Source organism: Botryllus schlosseri, chromosome 16 (assembly GCF_051294905.1).
Source record: "Botryllus schlosseri isolate E-star chromosome 16, Bs_hap1, whole genome shotgun sequence".
Taxonomy (NCBI): domain Eukaryota; kingdom Metazoa; phylum Chordata; class Ascidiacea; order Stolidobranchia; family Styelidae; genus Botryllus; species Botryllus schlosseri.
In genome coordinates, this window is record NC_137251.1 from 10,167,551 (window position 1) to 10,189,558 (window position 22,008).

The 22,008-nt window shown below is 40.5% G+C and overlaps 1 protein-coding gene across 2 annotated transcripts; it reads left to right on the forward strand.

The window, feature by feature from the left end:
• Positions 1 to 6,994: 6,994 nt before the first annotated feature.
• LOC145458585 (solute carrier family 22 member 21-like) lies at positions 6,995 to 20,260 on the forward strand. 2 transcript variants are annotated; one of them, XM_080336997.1, is made up of 14 exons: positions 6,995 to 11,772; positions 12,188 to 12,389; positions 12,519 to 12,597; positions 12,660 to 12,812; positions 13,026 to 13,129; positions 13,190 to 13,344; positions 13,744 to 13,933; positions 16,208 to 16,325; positions 16,901 to 17,063; positions 17,276 to 17,437; positions 17,525 to 17,633; positions 17,702 to 17,801; positions 18,227 to 18,366; positions 19,794 to 20,260. In XM_080336997.1, the coding sequence occupies exons 1-14, from the start codon at positions 11,679 to 11,681 to the stop codon at positions 19,885 to 19,887; spliced, it is 1,863 nt and encodes a 620-aa protein (XP_080193123.1). In that variant the 5' UTR covers positions 6,995 to 11,678; the 3' UTR covers positions 19,888 to 20,260. The 2 variants fall into 2 exon arrangements, with proteins under 2 accessions (XP_080193123.1, XP_080193124.1); XM_080336998.1 differs by having other exon boundaries at positions 6,997 to 11,758.
• Positions 20,261 to 22,008: the final 1,748 nt, after the last annotated feature.

Here is a 22,008-nt window from a genome sequence, read left to right on the forward strand (position 1 = left end):
AGGACGACAACACCTTCGCCTTTTATGGTTAATGAATGAAATTGGTTCATTATATTGGTCTTTGCATATTGTGAATACGTTTTCATTATCAGATTTGCCGGCAGGGCTGATAGAAGTGGTGTCATCAAACATTCAGGGGGTAATTAATTATACGTCTTGAGCTATTCATACCACACGGCAAGACTATTTAGAGTTTCTAGAGCAGGGTGGCCAAAGGGCCACATTAGACTTACGAACCATTGCGCGGGCCACTTGAATGTTGATGACCTTTTTTAGTCTTCCGATAGGAGCGTACCGGATAATAGGTAACGTTGAAAACAATACTTATATTAATACGCATCAAAATCAATGACAATTATGACATGAAGACTTGGTGTGGATCCCCAACCTCGCCGAGTGAAATATTGTACATTATATAGTCATATACGACGATCTGCGAAAAATGTGACTGGCCCCTGGCTACGCCAATGCGTCGGAACTAAGAACTGATATTTAAGTCGGCAAAATCCCAAATTTCGCGGTCAGGCTAATCAAATTTTAGTTATTCGGTTTTGGTAATTTATTTTTTTGATAATACTAGGAATTTCGAGAATTAACCCGCGGGCCTCTCTAAACCTTCTCGCGGGCCACGGGTTGGCCGCCCCTGTTCTAGAGGGTGGACGCCGGACGGGACGGGACAGTTGTCATTTATTACTGTAATTACTTCATGACTTGCGTAGAAAGCTGTCACCACTCAAGAGATCGAGCACACGCAAGGTCGTAGCCAGAAAATCTATTTATTTTTATTTTGTTTGGGGGGGGGATATGACTTTAGGGGAGCTCTCCCGTGGGAACATCTCGCAGAGCCGTACATCCTGCCATATGCAATTTCATCACTACCCTTTATACATACGATTCTTAGACGCACACATACACATACCCTATGGAAGCTTCCAGTTGCCAACCATAGCTTATTAGGCGGTCGTTGTACGGATGAGCCCAAATCGCTGACATAAAGTGATGAACATTCAGTGTGAATTTCGGCCCTAGTCGCGCGGAGCGGAATTTTTTTTTTTGAATAAATCAAAGAATTTGATCAATAATATTAGTACGTCTATATGAGCAAGTGATGTCCATTCTTATTACTTCGTTGAAGCACGGTTTGTTCGTAACATCTGGTAGAGATTGACGCTACTTTAAAGATTGAAATCGCTGATACATACAAGACCAAATTAAAAAAAAATCCTTTGATCAGACTCGTTCAATTTCAAATTAGCAATTTTTACCGAGAGGTGGTGATATTTTCCTGTGCCAGTTGCGTTTATGTTGGAAGGGTCTGATTGCAGGGACAGGATCATTCGGCGCCAACCATTTAAGCACCCGAAAATCTATATCGATGGCTTCGGAATACATGGGTCGGTTTTATGGTGGTCAATCATTTTGGGAGCGCACTTTGCGGAGTAGCATGTAGCATACTTTATATATCTTCGTGTGTCCCGGAACCGAAGTTGCCGGAGCTAATAATCCCCAACCCCCATACTGAACTGACACTCCTGCAGACTCAATCAACCCAATTCGACCTCGGGCTACTCTAGTGTATTAACTGGTACTGTTGTATTCTCATAATTGAGAATGCAGCTATATTCAATAATGGGTATTTGCGTAAAAATTTTTTTTCGTGGTACCGATAACAAAATCAAGACATGAACGGACACTAAATCGCGCGAAGCGCGAAGAAAAATTTTCGGTTGCATACATTTGTCCCAAAATACTCTAATATTTATTGATTTTACGAAAATTTTCAAAAAATTTGGGGGGGGGGGGGCGACCGCCCCTTTCGCCCCCCCTGGCTACGCCAGTGGCGGGTACCTTTAGAATAGGGGGGTGTTTTTATAAGGAGAGTGTTTTCCTAGTTCTAACCGATTGATCAGCTTAAATGTATGCAGAAATGCAGATATTACCACGGTCAGATAATCTTACTCGTTTTTGTGACTGCCTCTTTCGCATATACAAAACTAAGTTCAACTAAACATAACATTGTAATCCGTAAGCGAAGATAACAGTATCAAGAGAGAGTGCGAGGTATCTTGACCTTAATTACCAAAGCGAGGATGTTATCACGAAAGTGCGCGCAGATCATATTACAGCACATCGGGAGATCTCTCCATTTTGCGCTCATATACGAAGACTCGAACAGTGAAGATACGCAAATGAATGTTTTCGTTTGTATCAATTGTTCAGCCTGTTTTTGCACATGATCTGGAATAATTTCGTTCCAAATCAATATGATATCTACTGCCTGCCAATATTTTGGTGTGTGGAGATGTTAAAGACCAATTAACGATTGAGCTTGTGCGATTGCATCACGTGAATAACAGTGGCCCGGCGCAGGCTTAGGCTCGCATTCAAAATGCATTCCTAAATGCGTTTGCGGTTCAAAAGTGACAATTGCGAATTGTCGAGACAAAGACTATAGCTTCGCGTTATTACAACATTACGTTGCACATTGATGTAGAACTATAACGCGCCGCAAATCACGGAGCGGCCTAGCCTCCAATGTTTTTACTACTGGCCAAGCGCGTTAAAACAGGACAGCAACCGAACTAAAGCATCGCAAATTTGATCAATACATGATAGATTCCATATAGGACATTTGATTGGTACAATCTGTTTTGGTACTGTAGGGATACCGGACACCCATTACCACCACCCCTAAATACGCCCCTGGTCACGGTGTTGGGCAGGCCTACTGTAGCCAATAAGCGAGACTCGCAGAAAATATGGCTTTATCCTGAGAATTCATGATAAGATTTGACCGACTGGTGAACATGGTATAAGACCGTTGGGATGAACTAGTGTATAGGGACTAGGGATGTGCAACGAGCGAGTTCAGGCCGATGAGACTCATTCATTTCGAGGCCAACCCCTTCTGCGTCGGGTCACATGACGACGTAAGGTTTTGGCCAACAAACCGCTGATAAAATGCGGTGCCAAAACATAAGCATCGACAAAACCTTGGCCAAAAATGACCGATGCTGGATGCGAAACCATTCGATATGGATTTAATTCACCCTAATTTGAAATTGCACGCGTCAGACATATTTTGTAGAGCTGTGTTGGATAGAATTGTGGTGTGCGCGTTCTGTAGGTTATGTCATACATCACATACATGTCCGTAAAATCGTAGCATACTACATAGGCTTACCATACGTCCTCTTTTTTGAGATTTTGTCCTCTTTTTTAGGATTTAGAGCAGATTTAGAGCAAATTGCGAGTGATATGCCACATATTAGTACAGACGTGAAGCTCCGACGGGTGAAAAACGGTGATTTTAGCTCTAAGCGAAAAGATGACCTTTTTTTTTTTTTTTTTTTTAGTCATCCACCTGGCAATTCGGGGAGTAAAACGGTATTTTGAGTTCTGAGCGCTAGAGATGACCTTTTTTTTTTTTAGTCAACCGATCACAAAGTGGGAAACATTAACCGATTTTTGAGAATTTCACTCCGGATCTACATGTTGCAAATTTCTGAAAAAGTGTCCTCTTTTTTGATTTCCAAAATATGGTAAGCCTAATACTGACACTCCTGCAGACTCAATCAACCCAATTCGACCTCGGGCTACTCTAGTGTATTAACTGGTACTGTTGTATTCTCATAATTGAGAATGCAGCTATATTCAATAATGGGTATTTGCGTAAAAAATTTTTTTCGTGGTACCGATAACAAAATCAAGACATGAACGGACACTAAATCGCGCGAAGCGCGAAGAAAAATTTTCGGTTGCATACATTTGTCCCAAAATACTCTAATATTTATTGATTTTACGAAAATTTTCAAAAAATATTACTACAGTAATATTTTCATGGGTGAGGCTCGGGTCGCGAGATGCCACAAAAACTCAGATTTTGATGGTAGTCTAAAACGCTGCTTTAACGTTATTAAACTGTTATGAATTCTCAAGTTAGATTGAGCTAAAGAGCAGGATAGAGTTGGATCAATTACAATAATTCAGTTCAATTACAATTACAATTACAGTTACTTTCTTGAATGTTTCAATTACATTACAATTACAATTACTCAATGCTAAAAATGTCAAATTAAAATTACTGTTAAACATGTAATTAATGACAATTACAATTACAATTACTGTCAAACATGTAATTGATTCCGTAGAGAGGTGTTCTTTGACAGCCGTAGCGACGTAATTAGCAACAATCTCAAGCTATTCAGTATTCATGTTTCATTCATGATACGTAGAATACCCTTTAATTAAAAAAAAAACTCGAACATATTCGAACTAGTCCTAATCATGAGTACTGAAAACTACAAACACAGAAAAATGTTTCAAGCGACTGTTAACAAGCAAAAGTTTGAGCGACTGCGACAGCGAATAGGCTTCAGGACAGTCAATGAAACGTAATCAAACAATTAGGCTATTCAGAGCTGAGTGAGGATATTGAAATCTAATTGGTAAGGCGTCGGCGATGAGGATGATACTGATAAGATGTGTAAAATTTCAATTAATGCAAAAGGATAGAACCTCCTGATAACTACGAATTACAATATTTTGGTTCGCACATACATTTTCACCTGCTCGGAAACTGTTAGATTGCATTTGATGAACATTAGGGTGTGAAAATTTCTGGCCCCAGTAAATTTGGCCAATATTGGAGGTAAGATTGGGATAACATCTCAACAAATGCGTTATCAAGTTTGATGAAGCCTTGGTTGGAAACTTGAATTTCTTTTTGCAATTGTTGCAGAAGCCTCGGTACTGGTCAGAGATTTAAAAATAAAACTCTGACCTGTAGGAAATGGTTCAGCACAGGTTTCGGAAGAGCTTATTTGCTCATGATCCCTTTTTGAAATATCAAGATTTAGTTTAGCCCACTAGTTTTCTAACTTTTTTAGACACGCCCCCCTTTATGACAGTGAAATATTTCGTGTCCCCTTATCAGACAGACAGACAGACAGACAGACATATATTGCTTCGTCAAACATAAAAAGTTGACTGGAGGTGACGATATGGCCTATAAAGGCCTTGTTATTCGTCACCTCCATGACAGTGAAGTAACCGAGTGCATTCATTTAAATAAACATAACAGTGGACAGTCCGCAACATAGAAGAAAATAATAATCACAGTTATATAACAAAGACAGTAACCATGGTAACATACTAGGCAAAGCAATATGAAATCAATAAATAGATGTATAATATATAAATTAACGTGTACACTGTACATTCTCTCATATCTTATAATAATTTGAAAAAAGATAATCCAGGTATTGGGTTTTAAATTCATGCTGAGGTTGTTCTCTGATATGGTCGGGCACGCCATTCCAGACACTCCAAACATTCCAACACTTGGGCCCATATATTCAATGGACTGTTGAGTCAGTCTAGAGCCCATGCGGTGAACATAAAGATGACCAGATTCCGATGATCTAGTAGAATACCCATATGCACAGTGGAAGATTGCTCAAACAAGCCATTAAAGTAAGGGGATATATTTCCGTTTGTAAATTTGTGCATCAGGTTGGCTATTTCATAATTATACAAATCGGGTAGCTTAAAGGGGCACTGCGCTCTAAAAATGATGTGGTCTCAAATTGAAGATAAAAACGAACAAAAATTTTTGAACGCGGCCATTACCTTCAAAACGCCACCGTAATGGAGCTGCAATTTATTGAAATTTCTACAAGACCAGCTGCCGCGGCTGCTTAACCCGTTACATGGCACGATGTCTTCATCGTCGCACTTGCTCGACGCGATAAGGCAGTCACGTATATGGGCCTAAGAGCTAAATAACCAGGAGTAGCAGATATTTCTTATGGCTCGATTTTGGATGACACAGATTCTGTTTAAATCCGTCTGATTGGCCTTCCCCCATACACATAATCCGTAAAGCAGGTGAGGGTGAAATAATGGGAAATAAATAGTTCTTAAGGTCTGTCTAGGGAGAGAATGTCTCAGTCTCGCTAGAATTCCGGCCGTAGCAGATAGCTTTTTACATAGATTGAAAATGTGGGTCTTCCATTTAAGATTAGAGTCAATGATAATTCCCAGATATCGTGTATGGGTTGAGGGTGCAATAATGACATCAGATACACATAGTGAAAAAGTTGAGGTAGCTTTACAATTGAAGACCAGTACCTGAGTCTTAATTGGATTAATGGTTAGTCGGTTGGTTTACATCCAAGCAGTCATCTTACAAATCTCGGAATTAGCTTTGGTTTGTAGAGAGGTCAAGTCTGTAGCAGATATAAGTACACAAGTATCATCAGCAAATAGGACTGAGGTCTCTGAGATACATGCAGCAACATCATTGATATAAAGACTGAATAATAGGGGTCCTAAAACGGAACCCTGTGGTACACCACACACTATGTCACCCTTTTCAGAAGGTAGGTGATCCTTACTGTAAACATATTGACATCGATTGATAAGATAGCTTGTAATCAAATCCAAGGTTACACCTCTGATACCATAACACGAGAGTTTACTTAGAAGTATTGAATGATTGACAGTATCGAAAGCTTTTTTTATATCAAGAAAAACAACACATGAAATCATACCAGAGTTGTGTCTCTGATAGATTTTGGAAGTAAGGGCAAGAATTGCTTGATTTGTGTCAAGATTTTGTCGGAAGTCAAACTGGTTGTCTAGTATGACAGAGTGAGCATCGAGGAAGCTGGTAAGTCGTCGATGTAGTAGCTTTTCAAAAATTGTTGACAAGGATGGTAGGATAGATATGGGGCGGTAGTTATTGACATTGTTTTTTATCACCTGACTTGAAAATAGTGACAACCTTGGCGACCTTCAATGCATCTGGAAATATCCCTAATGAAATAGAACTGTTGAAAAAATAGACCAGGTCTCTAGAAACCAGAGGAAAAATCAATTTTAGTAGTTTAATAGGAATTCGATCACATCCTTCAGCTTTGTCATTCTTGAGTGAGTACGCTACGATGATTATTTCCTCTTCTGTGGTCGTAGAGAGAAGTATCGAGTTGGGAACACTGCGAATAGCTGCTGTAGGGGAATCATTGCTTGGCGGCACTTTCGATGCTAGGTTATTACCGATAGAACAGAAATGTTTATTGAATAACGAGGCTATGTCGTGAGAATTAGAAGTGGGTACTCCGTGCTCATTTGTAATGGTTGTTGGCAGCGTACCTTTAGCCGAAGGACGATTTATTAAGCTATTGATAGTTTTCCAGGTTTGCTTAGGATTGGTTTTATTTCTGTCAAACAGCTGATAGTAATACGTCCGTTTTGCTTTAGCTTTGATCCTGGAGAGTGCATTAGCATACTCTTGGTATTCAATTTTGGATTCGTCTGAGCCTAGTGATATCCATTTTCTATGAAGACTATTGCGTTATATCGTCATGTCACACAATGAAACCAGAATGTTAGCAATCCTTACATATATTTTGATGGTATGGAAGGTTATGACTGTTGATGAGAGGATTCTCCAATATGAAATTCCGACTATACACAGAGCAATAACTATGAAAAGGAGGTGAATCGCGCCAAGCGCGGAAGAATTTCAGTTTACCGGAGCTTCGCGCCCCCTTCAGATGCTTTCACGCCGCCCAAGAGGGGCACGCCCGCCAGTTTGACAACCACTGGTTTAGCCAATATTGTAATTCACAAATATTTCCGTGTTGCTACTGAAGTATGGGAAACAGTTTAGCATGGGTGAATTATCTAGTTATAACGCGGCACGCATAGAACACCGATGTAAATACGCTAATTATTACAGGTGTAGTGTGTACTAAGGCCTTAAGACAGTAGTTCTCAACCTTTTTAACCTCGCGTCACCCTTTGGAAATGTAAAATAGTTCGCGGCACACCAGTATAGTGGTTCTGAACTGTTTTGGCTTACGGCACCTGCAAACTACCAGAATACTTAGCAGTACCCACTTCAGTAGTAACGCTAGCAGCACCCACTTCAGTAGTAACGCTAGCAGCACCCACTTCAGTAGTAACGCTGACTAATGTGATTGGCTCCGCAGCCGATCCAAAATGTTTCTGTATTAAATTGACCAGTTCTCGAGAAAACAAAACAATTTGTTGAATTTCATCACGAACAGGGTCAGTGCGAAATTTGCGCTTGACGTCTAGCCTATATCCTTTCAATGTCTGGACGCACATTGAATAATGCCAACTTACACTACCGAATACGGAGGCTTAGACGCGTAAGGCTATGCAATTTATTTTCACCCAGATCGTTTAGCACACGTGTGAGGAATGAGGATAACCAATTAACTAGGGGTGGTGTGAACGTGAGGTTCACGTTCGCGTTCTGTGCGTGAACCTCGGAAATTTAGAGGTTCACGTTCACAAACGAACCTTTGGTAGGTTCTGCACTGTGAACCTTTTTCATATATTACAATTTCCCCTTCATTATAACATCTTTGGTTGAAATTTATTGCATTTCCACTCTATGCAAGGCGCTGGCTGCATATCAAAATTCAACACTAAACGTGCAAGCACCTTGACAATCTCAAAAATTTTACTTGCTTTGTTACAAAAGTTTGCTCGAAATATCCAGCTTTCCGTTTGTGAATATTTAGTTACTAGCTGCAGTGAGCTTGATCCGCAATCACACAACATCAAGAGCGAAATACACTACATGTAGGTAGTCAGCGAATGATACTTATTCAACAAATCAATGAAATTGATATCGTTGTCTGATGTAAAAAATCTAACAAGCGTTACGGAATCAATCTCGACCTCTGCTGGATAACTTACTAATTGTATAATATCGGTGTCAAGTATAGAAAGCCGTTTTACATTCTGCTCAATACCAACACTGCGAGTATAGCGACACTCAGGTGCCGAATATATTATCCGATCTGGCCTAGACCATCAAGGCGTAAGCTTATATTCCTTTGCAAGTCCTCGTCGAAATTGTTGATAAAGCGACGGAAGATATTGATTTTATGGGATTATTATAACATTTGATTGCCCCAGTTGATACATTTGGCGACGTTTAAAAAGTCGGTATTTACTTCAGCGTTGTGGCATTATATGGCCCGTATCGCGTACACTGTACATTAATATATCACTTCACTGAAATGCAGGGTAGGAATTAGCAATATGACGTCACGTGACGTCATGAGGTTCGCGTTCACACAGAACCTTTCTAAAAGGTTCGCGTTCACACGAACCTGATCCTTTCAGAGGTTCACACCATCCCTACAATTAACCATACCCCGACAAGTCTACTGGCAGCCACCCGCAGTTCAATTATACTTTCAACAAATCGAGATAATAACAAAGTTGATAACTGATAAATTTGAGCAAACTTACTTCTCAATTCTCATATTCGTCGCCTGTAACAAACAAAACGTTGTACTACAAGCATACATTTAAACGGAAGTTCCGGCACACTACGTAACAATCGCAATATGGATTGCTATAGTTGTAATTCGAATTTGTAAACGAGAATATCATTTCCAAAGGCGTTGTACTACAAGTATACATTTAAACCAGTGGTTCCCAACCTTTTTCGACTCATCGCCCCCTTTTCTAGCTCAACACCGATCATCGCCCCCCTAATTTTGTGAACCTAAAAATGGGCATACAAACTGTAATCACCGGCGGGTTGACTAAAAAAAAAAAGGTCAACTTTTCGGCTCGTTGTCGAATTTTACACTTTTGCAAACTAAACTTTCGTGGGTTGACTAAAAAAAAAGGTCATTTCTCCGATTTGTCTCCATTATAGCCGTTTTCCCGCGTCATCGCCCCCCTATCGCCCCCTTCGCTATTTTCGCCCCCTGTCGCCCCCTTTGACCATTTTCACCCCCTATCGCCTCCTTCTTCATTTTCGCCCCCCTAGACCGCCAAATCGCCCCCTGGGGGGCGATATCGCCCACGTTAGGAACCACTGATTTAAACGGAACTGCCGGCACACTACGTAACAATCGCAATATGGATCGATATATCTGTAAACGAGAATATCACTTCCAAATAAAGTCGTTCCTCGCTGATGATTGGGGAGACAATGAGGATTGGAAAATTGTATTGTCATACAGGCGCCGCCAAGTCTGCCTTCTTTTGCCATCAATCAACGTATTGTGCGAAACTGAATTCACCTTCAAGGCACGCGATATGTCGGGTAAAGCGATTTCGCGGGGGATTTTGATTGCGGGCATAGCATCAATTTTGATTTGTCAAATGTACAAACTTTACATTAAGCACGACTTGGATTATTTATTGATCATTTGCTATATAAGACTAGAATTACTTTGCACAAAATTATGAAATTTCGAAGAAATCGCTCGCGGCACACTTGCGAGATTTAAATGGCACACTAATGTGCCGCGGCACACCGGTTGAGAACCACTGCCTTGCGGCCTTGCGGCCCCCCGTCGTCATCTTAGCCCGTACCGGATTTTCACTGGTGTGGCGAATAAATGATTAATTGATTATTTTATGTTGTGATTGTCAGGTTTCCATAACAATGTAATTGAAATTGTAATTGAGCAATTTTTTTATAAAATTACAATTACAATTACAATTACATGAAAAATGTAATAATTACATTCAGCTCAATTACAAATTACAATTGATCCGACTCTGGAGCAGAAAACACAGTATCGTGAGTTTATTTGCTCTTCCCACATAGCAGAGATGAGCATGGATTAGGATTAGGTTTTGAAAAAACAGGATTTGTGAAATTTTGTCGGATTTGGATTAGACATTTTTTTCTGAACGGATTAGGATTTGGATTGGATTTACCTATTTTCCGGGAGATTTATATGTCGTGTGGCGAAAGGCGACAAACTTTATTCAGATCAGTTATTAATGTACTTATGGTTACTAAGTTATCTTGAATCAAGTGAATCGTTGGTTGTGAAAGAAAGTTTTTGAATCCCTCCATTGCCTAAATTAGTATTTTTTCTAAATTTCAAGTTGGAATCGGATTAGGATTGGACATGGACTTGAATATGAAAAAGTTATGGATTAGGATTTGGATTTGGATTTGAAGGTTCGGATTTGGATTGGATTAGGACATAGAAATTTCAAATCCGCTCATCTCTGCCACATAGGCCTACTCGTGAGACAGAAAATGGGAAATCGAAAAATAAGTTGGAGCTACTTATCACAAGGTAGCGAGCTCTAATGTGCCTACTCTCCTTGATCGTTTGTATCTTATTTTCCAAGAGATAAGGCAAAAGCCTCAACACAAACAAGTGGGTTTTTCACCCTTTCGACATACTGGAGCCTCCTAGACTAGACCTTTTTGTCAGCTTTCAAAATCGATTTCTTCCAGCCAGCATTTTTCACTCGTGAAAAAATACGTTGTATTTTGGATAGGAGTGCAGAACAGATTTTAAGACATGGCCATCCAGCACTAGTAGACGTTCTTGTACAAAACCCAACAGCTTGTTTGGCCGGGAAGGGTTTTAGTGAGATTGTTGAAATCAAAACGAGCGAAACTAGTAGCCTCGAGACACTTGATCGCTTAAGATACACACATTACACAGTAGCCAATTTGTTGCACATCTGAACATATAAATGTTGTATTTTCATCTTCTTTTTGAATACGTTGTTGTGCCGATAGCTGACGGTATATATAAACATAAGACCTTGATAGCTTCCACACCCTGTTTAACGTCCACTTGTATGAATATAACTTTGTTATCTTCTTTTTGTATCACAATTTCCGGTTAGTTTGTGCGAATGATATGTATTTTACAAAAAAAGTGCGAATGAAGCTCAAAAAGGTTGAAAAGCACTGCTCTGCTGTTAAATCCCCAGGAACATGGTTAGTCGGAAAAGGTAGCGCTAAAGAGGCATAGATTCTTAATTTCGCGAAGGCCTGCTGTTGAATTATGTGAAATCACCAGATATGGTTGTTGTGTATATAATGGCATCTCATGAAATACGTCGGATTCGGAGCTACTCCTCAAATAACTGGCTCCAGCTCCGGCTCCGGCACCGGTAAAAATGCACGGCTCCGGGGCTCCTTGCTCCGGCTCCGGTTCCAAACCCATGAAAAAGGGTGTACCACGACGAAAAAGGTTGAAGAGCACTGGTGTATGGAATTGCGTTGATGTGTGCACTAAAAGCGACACCACGCGGCAAGAAAAAATGTATAGGGACAGGGACATCTAATTCAGTTTTGCGAGCAACGATAAACAAGCGGAGGGTTGCCGTGTCTCTGCGAATCGCTTACTACATAATATGATTTCAGATACCACGGACTCGTCTTTGATGAGAGTTGATGAAAAAATCACTGAAGACAGTGATGCGAATGAATTCGACAGTTATTTGGATGAGATCGGGACTCTAAGTCGATTTCAGTTGGTGCTTATTGCTTGCGGAACTTTGGTAATGTTCAGCGGTTTTACTGTTACCACATTACCAGTGTTTTTAAGCGCAACGCCTGAATTTAGGTGAGTATGATCTGGAAGCAGCATTTATATATGTTACGTAATTACACTAGCAATTTTTGACGTTACAACTTGCTCAATTATTTCCTGTGGTCGACGCGTGTTACTTTTCGATATTTTGTCTTCTTTAAGTTGCGCCAAGGGAATATCGGGTTTCACAGGTAACAATCGGACTGAAAATGAAGCTTTGATTAACACTCATCTAGTAGCAGTACGTTAACTTCAACGGTGCGTGTTTTTCATTCGTGTTTCCATGAAGACCTTCGGTTGCAGGAAGACGTGAAATGTTCGCACATAGACTTGGACTTCATCAACAACAGTATCGATGGCACTACTAATATCTCGGATCTCAGCGTTTTTATTTCGCAAAACTGCGATAACTATACTTACGACCGCAGCGTCTATGCTGAGACCATCACCAGCGAGGTAATTGTACGATACCTAGTCGATGATTATTCACTTACTTCCAATGTTGCTATTTGTATGCGACTTATGTTAGATATTGATTGAATCGCTTGTTAGCGGTGATATAAAATGTAGTCCGTAGAATCAATGTATTCACGGAAAATGCCCTTTTGACAGTGATATAAAATGTAGTCCGTAGAATCAATGTATTCACGGAAAATGCCCTTTTGACAGTGGGATCTCGTGTGCGGCGATCGTATGCTGAAAGCACTCGCGAATTCATGCATGTTTTTAGGATTTTTTATTGGATCCTTAACAGCTGGCGTACTTGGAGATAGGTAAGAATGTAATGTGTAATTATAAGCCAGCGATTTACGAATTGACTATTTTCTTTGCAGGCTAGGCCGTCGTCTAGGAATGATGATAATGGCGATAACGACTGGCGTTTTTGGCGTAGCTACAGCTCTATCGCCCAACTACGTCTCCTATCTGATTTGCTTCACAATAATGTCCGGCGGTTCTATAGGAGAATTGCTGGTCGGCTTTACATACGGTAACTAATAGGCATTGCACAAAACTGATGATGTAAGCACACGGATATTGCGCTTCATTATGATTTTCCGAAACGCTAACGAGTGTTGATCAAACGGGTGTTGTTTGTTCGGACTAATACAACTAGATAGTGTATGTACTCTCTCATCTATGGTAATACTAGTAATAGTCTTATTACTAGTAGGGCGATTTCAAGTCCTGACATATGCGCACTGCGCAGCCACATCACAGCGTTACGATTTCCGATTGTTGACTTCACATATTACGTATTGATGCAAAATTGGTGCAGGCTATATTCCTTCTGCTAATTTATTCCCCCGTTACATTCCTGACGACAACGAAATCATGATTCGGTACTTCGCATCATGAAACAAGGTCGCTTATCAAATTCATTATATAGTGAGCGAAATTTCCAACCGAAAGCAAAGAGACGACATCATGATGGTGACTACTTTATTGGCGGCACTTGGTGACATTATCATATCCCCCGTTGCATCCATATTTCGACACTGGAGACATATTTCCGGATTCGTCGGGGCAGTTGCTCTCCTGTGCGTGCCTGTGTGTTATTTCATGTCTGAATCCCCAAGGTTAGTATATATTTAGACAGGGTTACCATATTGTGGGATCAGGAAAGCAGGGCACTTTTACCAAATCATAAAAGATAGTTGACCGAAATTGAAAAAAGCTGATTTTTGAATATTTACTGTGGTGTTGAGAGTTGACTAAAAAAAGGTCATAACTTTCATTCGACTTCAGAATGACCCGCTCGACGTCCGTATTACTTATTTCACGTCATATATCCCGATTTTCAGTTCACTCTGTTCATATCTGTAAGCTGTAAAAGCTGTAAAGGAGGACGAATTGCCAAAAAGGAGGACATTCAGGCGTCCTCGGAGGTCATTTTCAATTTCCTTAAAACGGAGGACGAATCCTCCTAAAGGACGTATGGTAACATCTATTTAGAGATGTTGTATTTCGAACATTTCTGCACTGAGTACTTATGGACTTCGGTAAATATATCCTATCTGTGGAGTAGCTTGGAAGTAAGACTCTCCGGAACCGTTTTCTTTTTCAATTCAATTCAATTCATTGCTACAATTTTCATCATTTCAATACGCCACAAGACTGCGATACAATGAAAGATAGGAAAAAAGGTGTCGAAACGACTTGGAGTAGTCTTCGAAATCAGACACCCACCTCGCCTAGACGATGTAAAAAAGAAGGCATGAACACTGATTGAAAAGGAAAAGAAGATATTATAAAAGGACAGGTGACAAAAAAAGTGGCATGTGTCGGAAGGCGAGATCGATATGTCAGGTCGTGGTCCGGTAAATTAGAGGATAAACTGGTATTTAATCAGTTGAAATTGTTTGTATTTCGACTTGAACGTTATCAAAACCGTACCCAGCGACCCACTTCAACGTCTTTAATGAATGCCTTTCGGCTTCCACCCGACTGCGGCTAAACAGTGAGTGAAATATTGATCACGGCACCATAAGACCAGGCGTAGCCAAAGTTATCAAATATTGACGTTACGAATATGCATTGTGTCGTAGTCAAAAAACGCATGGTGTCATAATTAAGGCTATATAGGCACAATGATTCGAGTACTCGAGTCTGGGTCGAGTATAGTATTTTTTATGATTCGAGTCGAATAGTGAGAGATGATCTTTTCGAGTACTGAAATTATACGCTCCCTGCTAAAAAAAGTTAACTTATCAACGAGAATTATACTTACTATACTATTTTTCACTGTGGAAGATTGTAAGCCTCGATTGTTGGTATCGCTGCATACGAAACATGAAGCACAATGCTATGCACGTTAGTGGGAATGACACATATGTGAAGTCGTGATCAACCCACAGCATATCGATCTCGCCCTCCGACACATGTCACCTCTTATTGCCGCCTGTCCTTTTATACTATGTTCTTTTTAGGGCTGGGTAAAATCGAGCCCTAGTGTGATTTTGAATCACGTATTACGCTTCGAGTCGAATATCCGAGTACCACTCATTATGACGTCACAACAGAATGTACTATGTCAAAGTTCAAATATGTACCTTTTATGCCACCACAAAGAACATAATGCCTGGTATCCATCACGTTAAAGATACTGTGGTATATTTTCGACATTACCGATTTCATTGCACTTCTAGACAATGTTGTGGGATGATCATGACTTCGGAAATGTGTTATTTCCAGTAACGTTCGTAGCTTTGTACTCTGTTTCGTGTGCTGCGACACGGCCAATCAAGATTTCAAGGCTTCCTCAGTGGAAAATAGTATCAAAACTATAATTCTCGTTAGTAAATTAACTTCCAGTTGCGAGAAGCGTATAATTTCAGTACTTGAAAAAATCGTGTTTACTACTCGACTCGAATCATTAAGATTAATACTCAATTCAGATTCGAGTACTCGAATCATTGTGCCTAGCCCTACTTTTTTATTTATTTTTCATTCAGTGTGCATGCCTCCTTTTTACATTGCCTAGGCCAGGTGGGTGTCTGATTTCAAAGACTACATCAAGTCGTCTCGACGCCTTCCTATCTTTTCATTGTGTCGCAGTCTTGTGGTGTATTGAAATGATGAAATTGTCAACAATAAATATATTATTAATTGAATTGTCATAAAGTGCATTGAACTAGGTGTGGTCAGTAAATACCAATGAGACAAAGTCCACAGTCGGCTCAATCGTACCTCGATAAAACACCAACGACTGAAATGCCCAGTATCTGCTGATCCAGGCTCATTGCGACTCCTAAGTTAGCTACATAATAATCATAAGAAGCGATCTCTCTGTATACATTTGCTGGCGACAGTGACAACGAATAAACTTTCACCTTCCACTCAATATTTCGCAGATGGCTTCTCTCAACGGGAAAAGAAAGTAGGGCCCGGAAAATAGTCGAAAAGTATTTCTTGTCGAAAAAATTAACCTTCAGCGATGAGCGATGGTCGAAAGTGTTGAAGGCAGAAAGGGTGAGCGGCGATAAATAAGCTAGCGTTTCCTTTTCTGCATTTGAAGAAAATACGTACAACACCTATACCTCTATAATTTCAACGTGAGTGTTTTAAGTATATATATTTACCACTCGCGTTTACACTTGACTTGAATAAATGTCGGCGTTAGATATTCTAGACCTGACTGTATAAGCTAGGGTTACCATACGTTCTCTTTTAGGAGGATTTGTCTCTTTTTTGACTTTTCTAAAAGTGTCCTCGGAGGACGCCCAAATGTCTTCTTTTTTGAGATTTTGTCATCTTTTGTGAGAATTTTGATGAACTTAAATATAGGGTATAATTCGACTGAGATACAGTACATCCGCACTGAAGTAACGCTCACGCGGCTATTTCGGGAGCGGAGTCGGAAAGTTGACCTTTTTTTCAGTCAACCAACCACAGAGTCGGTAAAAATTTACCATTTTTTCCGGGTTTTACTTCAGTATTGTATATATGAAATATTTTGAAAAAGTGTCCTCTTTTCAGATTTCCAAAATATGGTAATCCTAGCATAAGGTATAATACAGTCTGTATAAAGCAGTGTTGCTCCGCAGGTGAAAAGATTAGAAAGCGAGAATTCAAGAAAGCGCCGTTCCGGGTTCTCCGATTTATTCAAGTATCCGAACATCCGGTTATTGACGTTGAACGTTATGAGCTGCTGGTTTATTGTGTCGATGGTGTACTATGGACTCATCCTTAACATCGGGAATCTATCAGGTTCGCAAGCGCAGTCATATCTGTATAAAAAATGTATATTGGCATATTGTATATTATGAACGATGTCATCGCAGTACCATAGAAGGAAGTAGTTCCTGTTAGAGGATAACAGTGATCATTATTGGGTGTTCATATTCTGAAACTGAAGTCGTGTCAATGAATCATGAAACCTCATCACCTACACATCAAATGTAATTTTATTCTATCATAAGGTGATCCGTACGTAAATGGCGTCATCAATTCAATGTTGGACGTCGTAGCCAGTTTCTGCTTGCTGCTGTTGTTAAGAATATCCGCTAAAACGCACGTGATCTCCGGATCTTTTTTCCTGGCCGGTGTCGGATGTATCGGCAGCATGCTAGTTCTTCAGTCAGGTCGGTTTTTACGTTTATGTTTTTGGCACCGCGCTACCGAGTAACGAACCGTGAAATCGTTTGCGTCAGAGTTCAATTTATATGCAGGGTATGCCGTAGCCAGCGTTGTTCTGGCCTGTATCGGCCGGTTCGGGGCGGCGTGCGCTTATAAAGTGGCTTACATGCTCACGGCGGAGGTGTATCCGACTGTTTTGAGGTTTGGATGGTTGTATTCGTCTTATTAGTTCATACGTTTCTTTGAGAATTTTTCTTTATATTTTATAGGAGTAGCGGAATGAGTCTGGGGTCTGGAGCATCGAGGATTGGCGGGATGATATCTCCATTTGCAGTGGAGGCACAAGAGACTTCCCCGTGGATAATGCAGGTAACACAAACTGTGTATGCAATGGTACTGCTAAAGGCACTCAAAACAAAAACAGATAACACAATAGTACGATCAGGTGTGGTCAAAGTAAGAATAATGGGCCGAGTTTTGCCTGAAAGCAGTAAAAAAAAGTATTTCGCTACTCATCACCGTTAAAGGGTATGGTATTATTGTATACTTACGCCCTCTCGCATACTCCTGACGCATGCTGTATGTTTTATAGATTATATACCTTATAGCGGTGGTTTCTTAGTCAGAACGTATTTTAGTAATCGGTTTACCGAATGTAGAGGTGACCTGTGGAACATTTTCAAGTCGTAAATTCGGACAGGATCATTACTAGATTGAAAACCACCACTGCTTTGTAGCGTCAACACCGGTCGAGCGTTAGTGAACCATAGACGTGACTTTGCATTTCCATTCAGACGCTCTTCGGCTCTCTCAGCTTCGTAGCTTGCATCCTCGCGCTCGCGTTCCCCAACACGCGTCGCATCGGTCTCATGTCGTCCGTGGACGAAGTGGAGGAATTTTGCGCTGAGAATCTACCGGCTATCTTCCGCCGAACGTTAGTGTAGCTAGGGTTTCACTTAAAACAAACGGTGTTTTAAACATATGCCTTTTTAAAACAATTTTTTTTTTCAAGCGTTGCATATAATGATGCCATAATTGTGTAAATACTTTCGAAAAAACATGTGGTATGAGCTTACAGACGATTTGCACCCAATATAGTCGACGTATACGACGTGGGGTGGCTGGAACCCTCGAAATCGTCGTCGGTTCAACAGCTAGAGCAAGTATAGATATATACATTGGTACGGAATGAGTGTTCCGATGGTGATATGACCGACCGTAAACTGCTGCATAACGATGCAGCCCCGGTTACAGATATTTGTGGTCTGTTTACGACAGTGCTTGGAGGCCTTTTTCGTCGGAGGAGCCATATTTACCCTATATTTTCAATTGTAAATTTTATGTGACGTCACAATTAAAGATTCATGACATCGTAGCTAAAAACCAAAACAAAATAAAAAAAAACAATAAAAACTTGTTTTAAACAAGGGCCAAGTTTTAAACATGTTTGTTTAAAATTGTTTTTCGTTTTCAATGAAACCCCAAGTAAAAGTATAGCCCGTAAGCCGCCGCGACTAAGGGAAACTTCACATCACATACTTTGTCTCCAACCATATATAAGTGGAGGTGCTCAATAGGGTCCATCAAACCACTAGGTGTCGCCAGACTTTAGGTGATAACCGCCTTTGTTACGTGTGCGGTTGCCGTATTCAGAAACCTGTAGGTTACTTTTTCGATTGTGTAAGGGTATTTTATATGGAAAAAATGGCTACAACATATTCTACGGGGACCGTGAGCTCGCTATAAAATGAACTAAAACTTCGGAAAGCTTCTACGGAGGGAAATAAGGCCGATTTGATAACTAGGTGAGAATGTGAAATTGTCAACTAAATGTCGGCTACCAGCTCAGCACCAGAAGTTTTCGAAGTTTTAGTTCATTTTTTAGCGAGCTCACGGTCCACGTAGAATATGTTGTAGCCATTATTTCCATATAAAATACCCTTACACAATCGAGAAAGTAACCTACAGGTTTCTGATAACGGCAACCGCGTACGTAACAACGGCGGTTACCACCTAAAGTCTGGCGACACCTAGTGGTTTGATGGACCCTATTGAATATACATCGACATAAATCCGAATGTTTACGGCAGGCATCCGTCACCGGTAATCGTCAGCAACATTGTAGAGTCGTTAGCCGTTTTGCGTTCATCGCGAAGATGAGTATTGCAATTTCAAAAGTATAGCCGCTTCCAATTAACCGCTAAAAGTATGCGAACTTTCGACCGAATCTACTTTATAAAATTATTTACACGAGTACTTTCATCTTTTCATTTACTACTTCCACTCGAACTAGTTTTGATATCTATGTTAGAAATTTATACTAGTTGTTGCATATGGGATGTGACGCGACGTATATTGCAGGAGTAAAGGCAGAGGGCGGCGGTTCACGTCCACTTCGCTTCGCAAATCGAATAGTTTGATGGTTGAAGATCCAGGCGTCGGGTTTGACGAGTAGCACAGTGCGATGTTCCACTGAAGCGGACCAACCGATCTTTACGCAACACGGACGAAAGTTTATTGGCAGCGGCAGAGGCAACAATACGCTAATTTTCGTCTGTCGTTCAAACTTTCATCGTTGGTCGATTGTTTACATTTTGCGTTCGGAATCTGAAATGAATTTAAATAAGAACGTCCTCACAACTTGACATCAGTTGCTTTGGTTGCTGTCTTTGTTACTGCTGCTCACTGTACTATTATCGTATCTATTCTCTAACAACCGTGATGTCATTCGTTAATGTGTTGCATTCCTCGTTTTGTGAGGATGACTGTCACTGTCGCGTTCCTGAAACAATGTTTAGGAAATATTCAACACAGTGCACTCCGCTTTACTCGTGTATCACCTAAAAATAGTACATTGAACGCTCTCTCATTCGAAATTTCATGCTGGTGACGTCATATTTTGTGATACGATTGTTGATATACAATGTTCTTTCCAATTCTCTACTAGTTGCTGACGATTACCCCTGACGAGTGTCAGCCGAAAATATTCGGGTTCATTTCAATATGAATATAATATTTAATTTTACTCGTATTGTGGTCATTCTACGTATATCGGCAACACGGACTGACTGACAATATCGAATTCAAAGCCTTCACCAGGTAGGGCATAGGTAGAGAGACTGTGGACTGTGGTGCACTCTAGATTCACTTTTGTATGGGCTACCGAAAGAGTAGGGTCGTGACGCTACCTAGATCGAAATATTTATTTCAAAACAGGACGTTGAATAGGAGATACGCCACGAGGAGCGTATTATCCAAGCAGACGAAACATTCATAGATCAGTGGCTTTTACCCGTTACTAACATGGGAAACACTCTCGCTAATCTACATGTAGGACCGAAATAGCCCCCCTGAAACGTTGGTTTTGGACCCCCATATAGGACGATCGACCGAATAGCCTATTTCACGGTTACGCGAAAGCGCGACTTCATTGTAATGTGGGGACAGTGGGACACCGTGTTTGTATTATATAGTGGAGCGGAGCTGGAAGAAAACTTCTAATTCATGACTTAATTTTGTCAGAATATTGGTAATTGCATATAATAATTGCCCACGTGATCACAGATCAGGTTTACCGGTAGAATTGAGGGAGGTGGTGTCTGCGACAGCTTAGAGGCGATCAGGGCACGTTATTGATATACTATACAAATATATAATTAATTAATTACGCCTATACGGGGGCTGTTATGAATTAATCTGTTGCGTGTTGTTATTTCGTGACCTCCCGACTGCTGTTAAAAGTTATTGGTATCGCACAAATGTAGCAAAGTAAACTAAAATACAGAGACGCACACGATTCCAAGCGATTCCATTTCTTTACGTGGTGCGTCATTTTCTCAGATTGCCAAGATAGGAGGACTCGGTGCCAACCATTTACGCGCGTATATGAACAATTGAAAATTAGACTCGGCGAACACACCTGGGTCATTTCCGGCGAAGAAATGCCTACCTCTATAAATTAAACAATTTTTTTTTCGGAGGATGGGGTACTCATGTTAATATCAGGATATGTAACGCGACATTAAATCTCGCTATGCGCGAAGAAAATTTTCAAGTTTAATAGTTCTACCAAAAATGGTGTTTATTTACGGATCCCCAATTAAGGGGTTTGAGGTGCGGCTGTTATGGCACTGTCTACAAGCCTTTGGACCCCAAATTTTCGCAGGGTGATAAAAACAAATATCTATTACAATACACAAAACACATCTAAATACACATCTGATATATCACCATAGATTACTGCTGCACAAAATGGACCGTGCATCAACAGAGTTGTAAAAGAACAAAGCTATTAAAATATGATTTTCACACAAACGAAGACATTATAATCAATATTTGCATCAAATCAGTGACCCTGATAGCACCGGCTACAAGCCACTAATATGCATTGTGAAATACGGTCGAATTATTTTGACAGCACCTAACGTCCTTCCAGGTGACGTGGATAACTAAATGTCACGGACCATTTCAGTTTTCATCAGCCAGATAGCGGATGGCGAATCCAGTCAATCATGCAAGAACAAGCGACAATATTCCAAAAGCCTATCCACATCATGGCGCGTGACCATTTTGACTC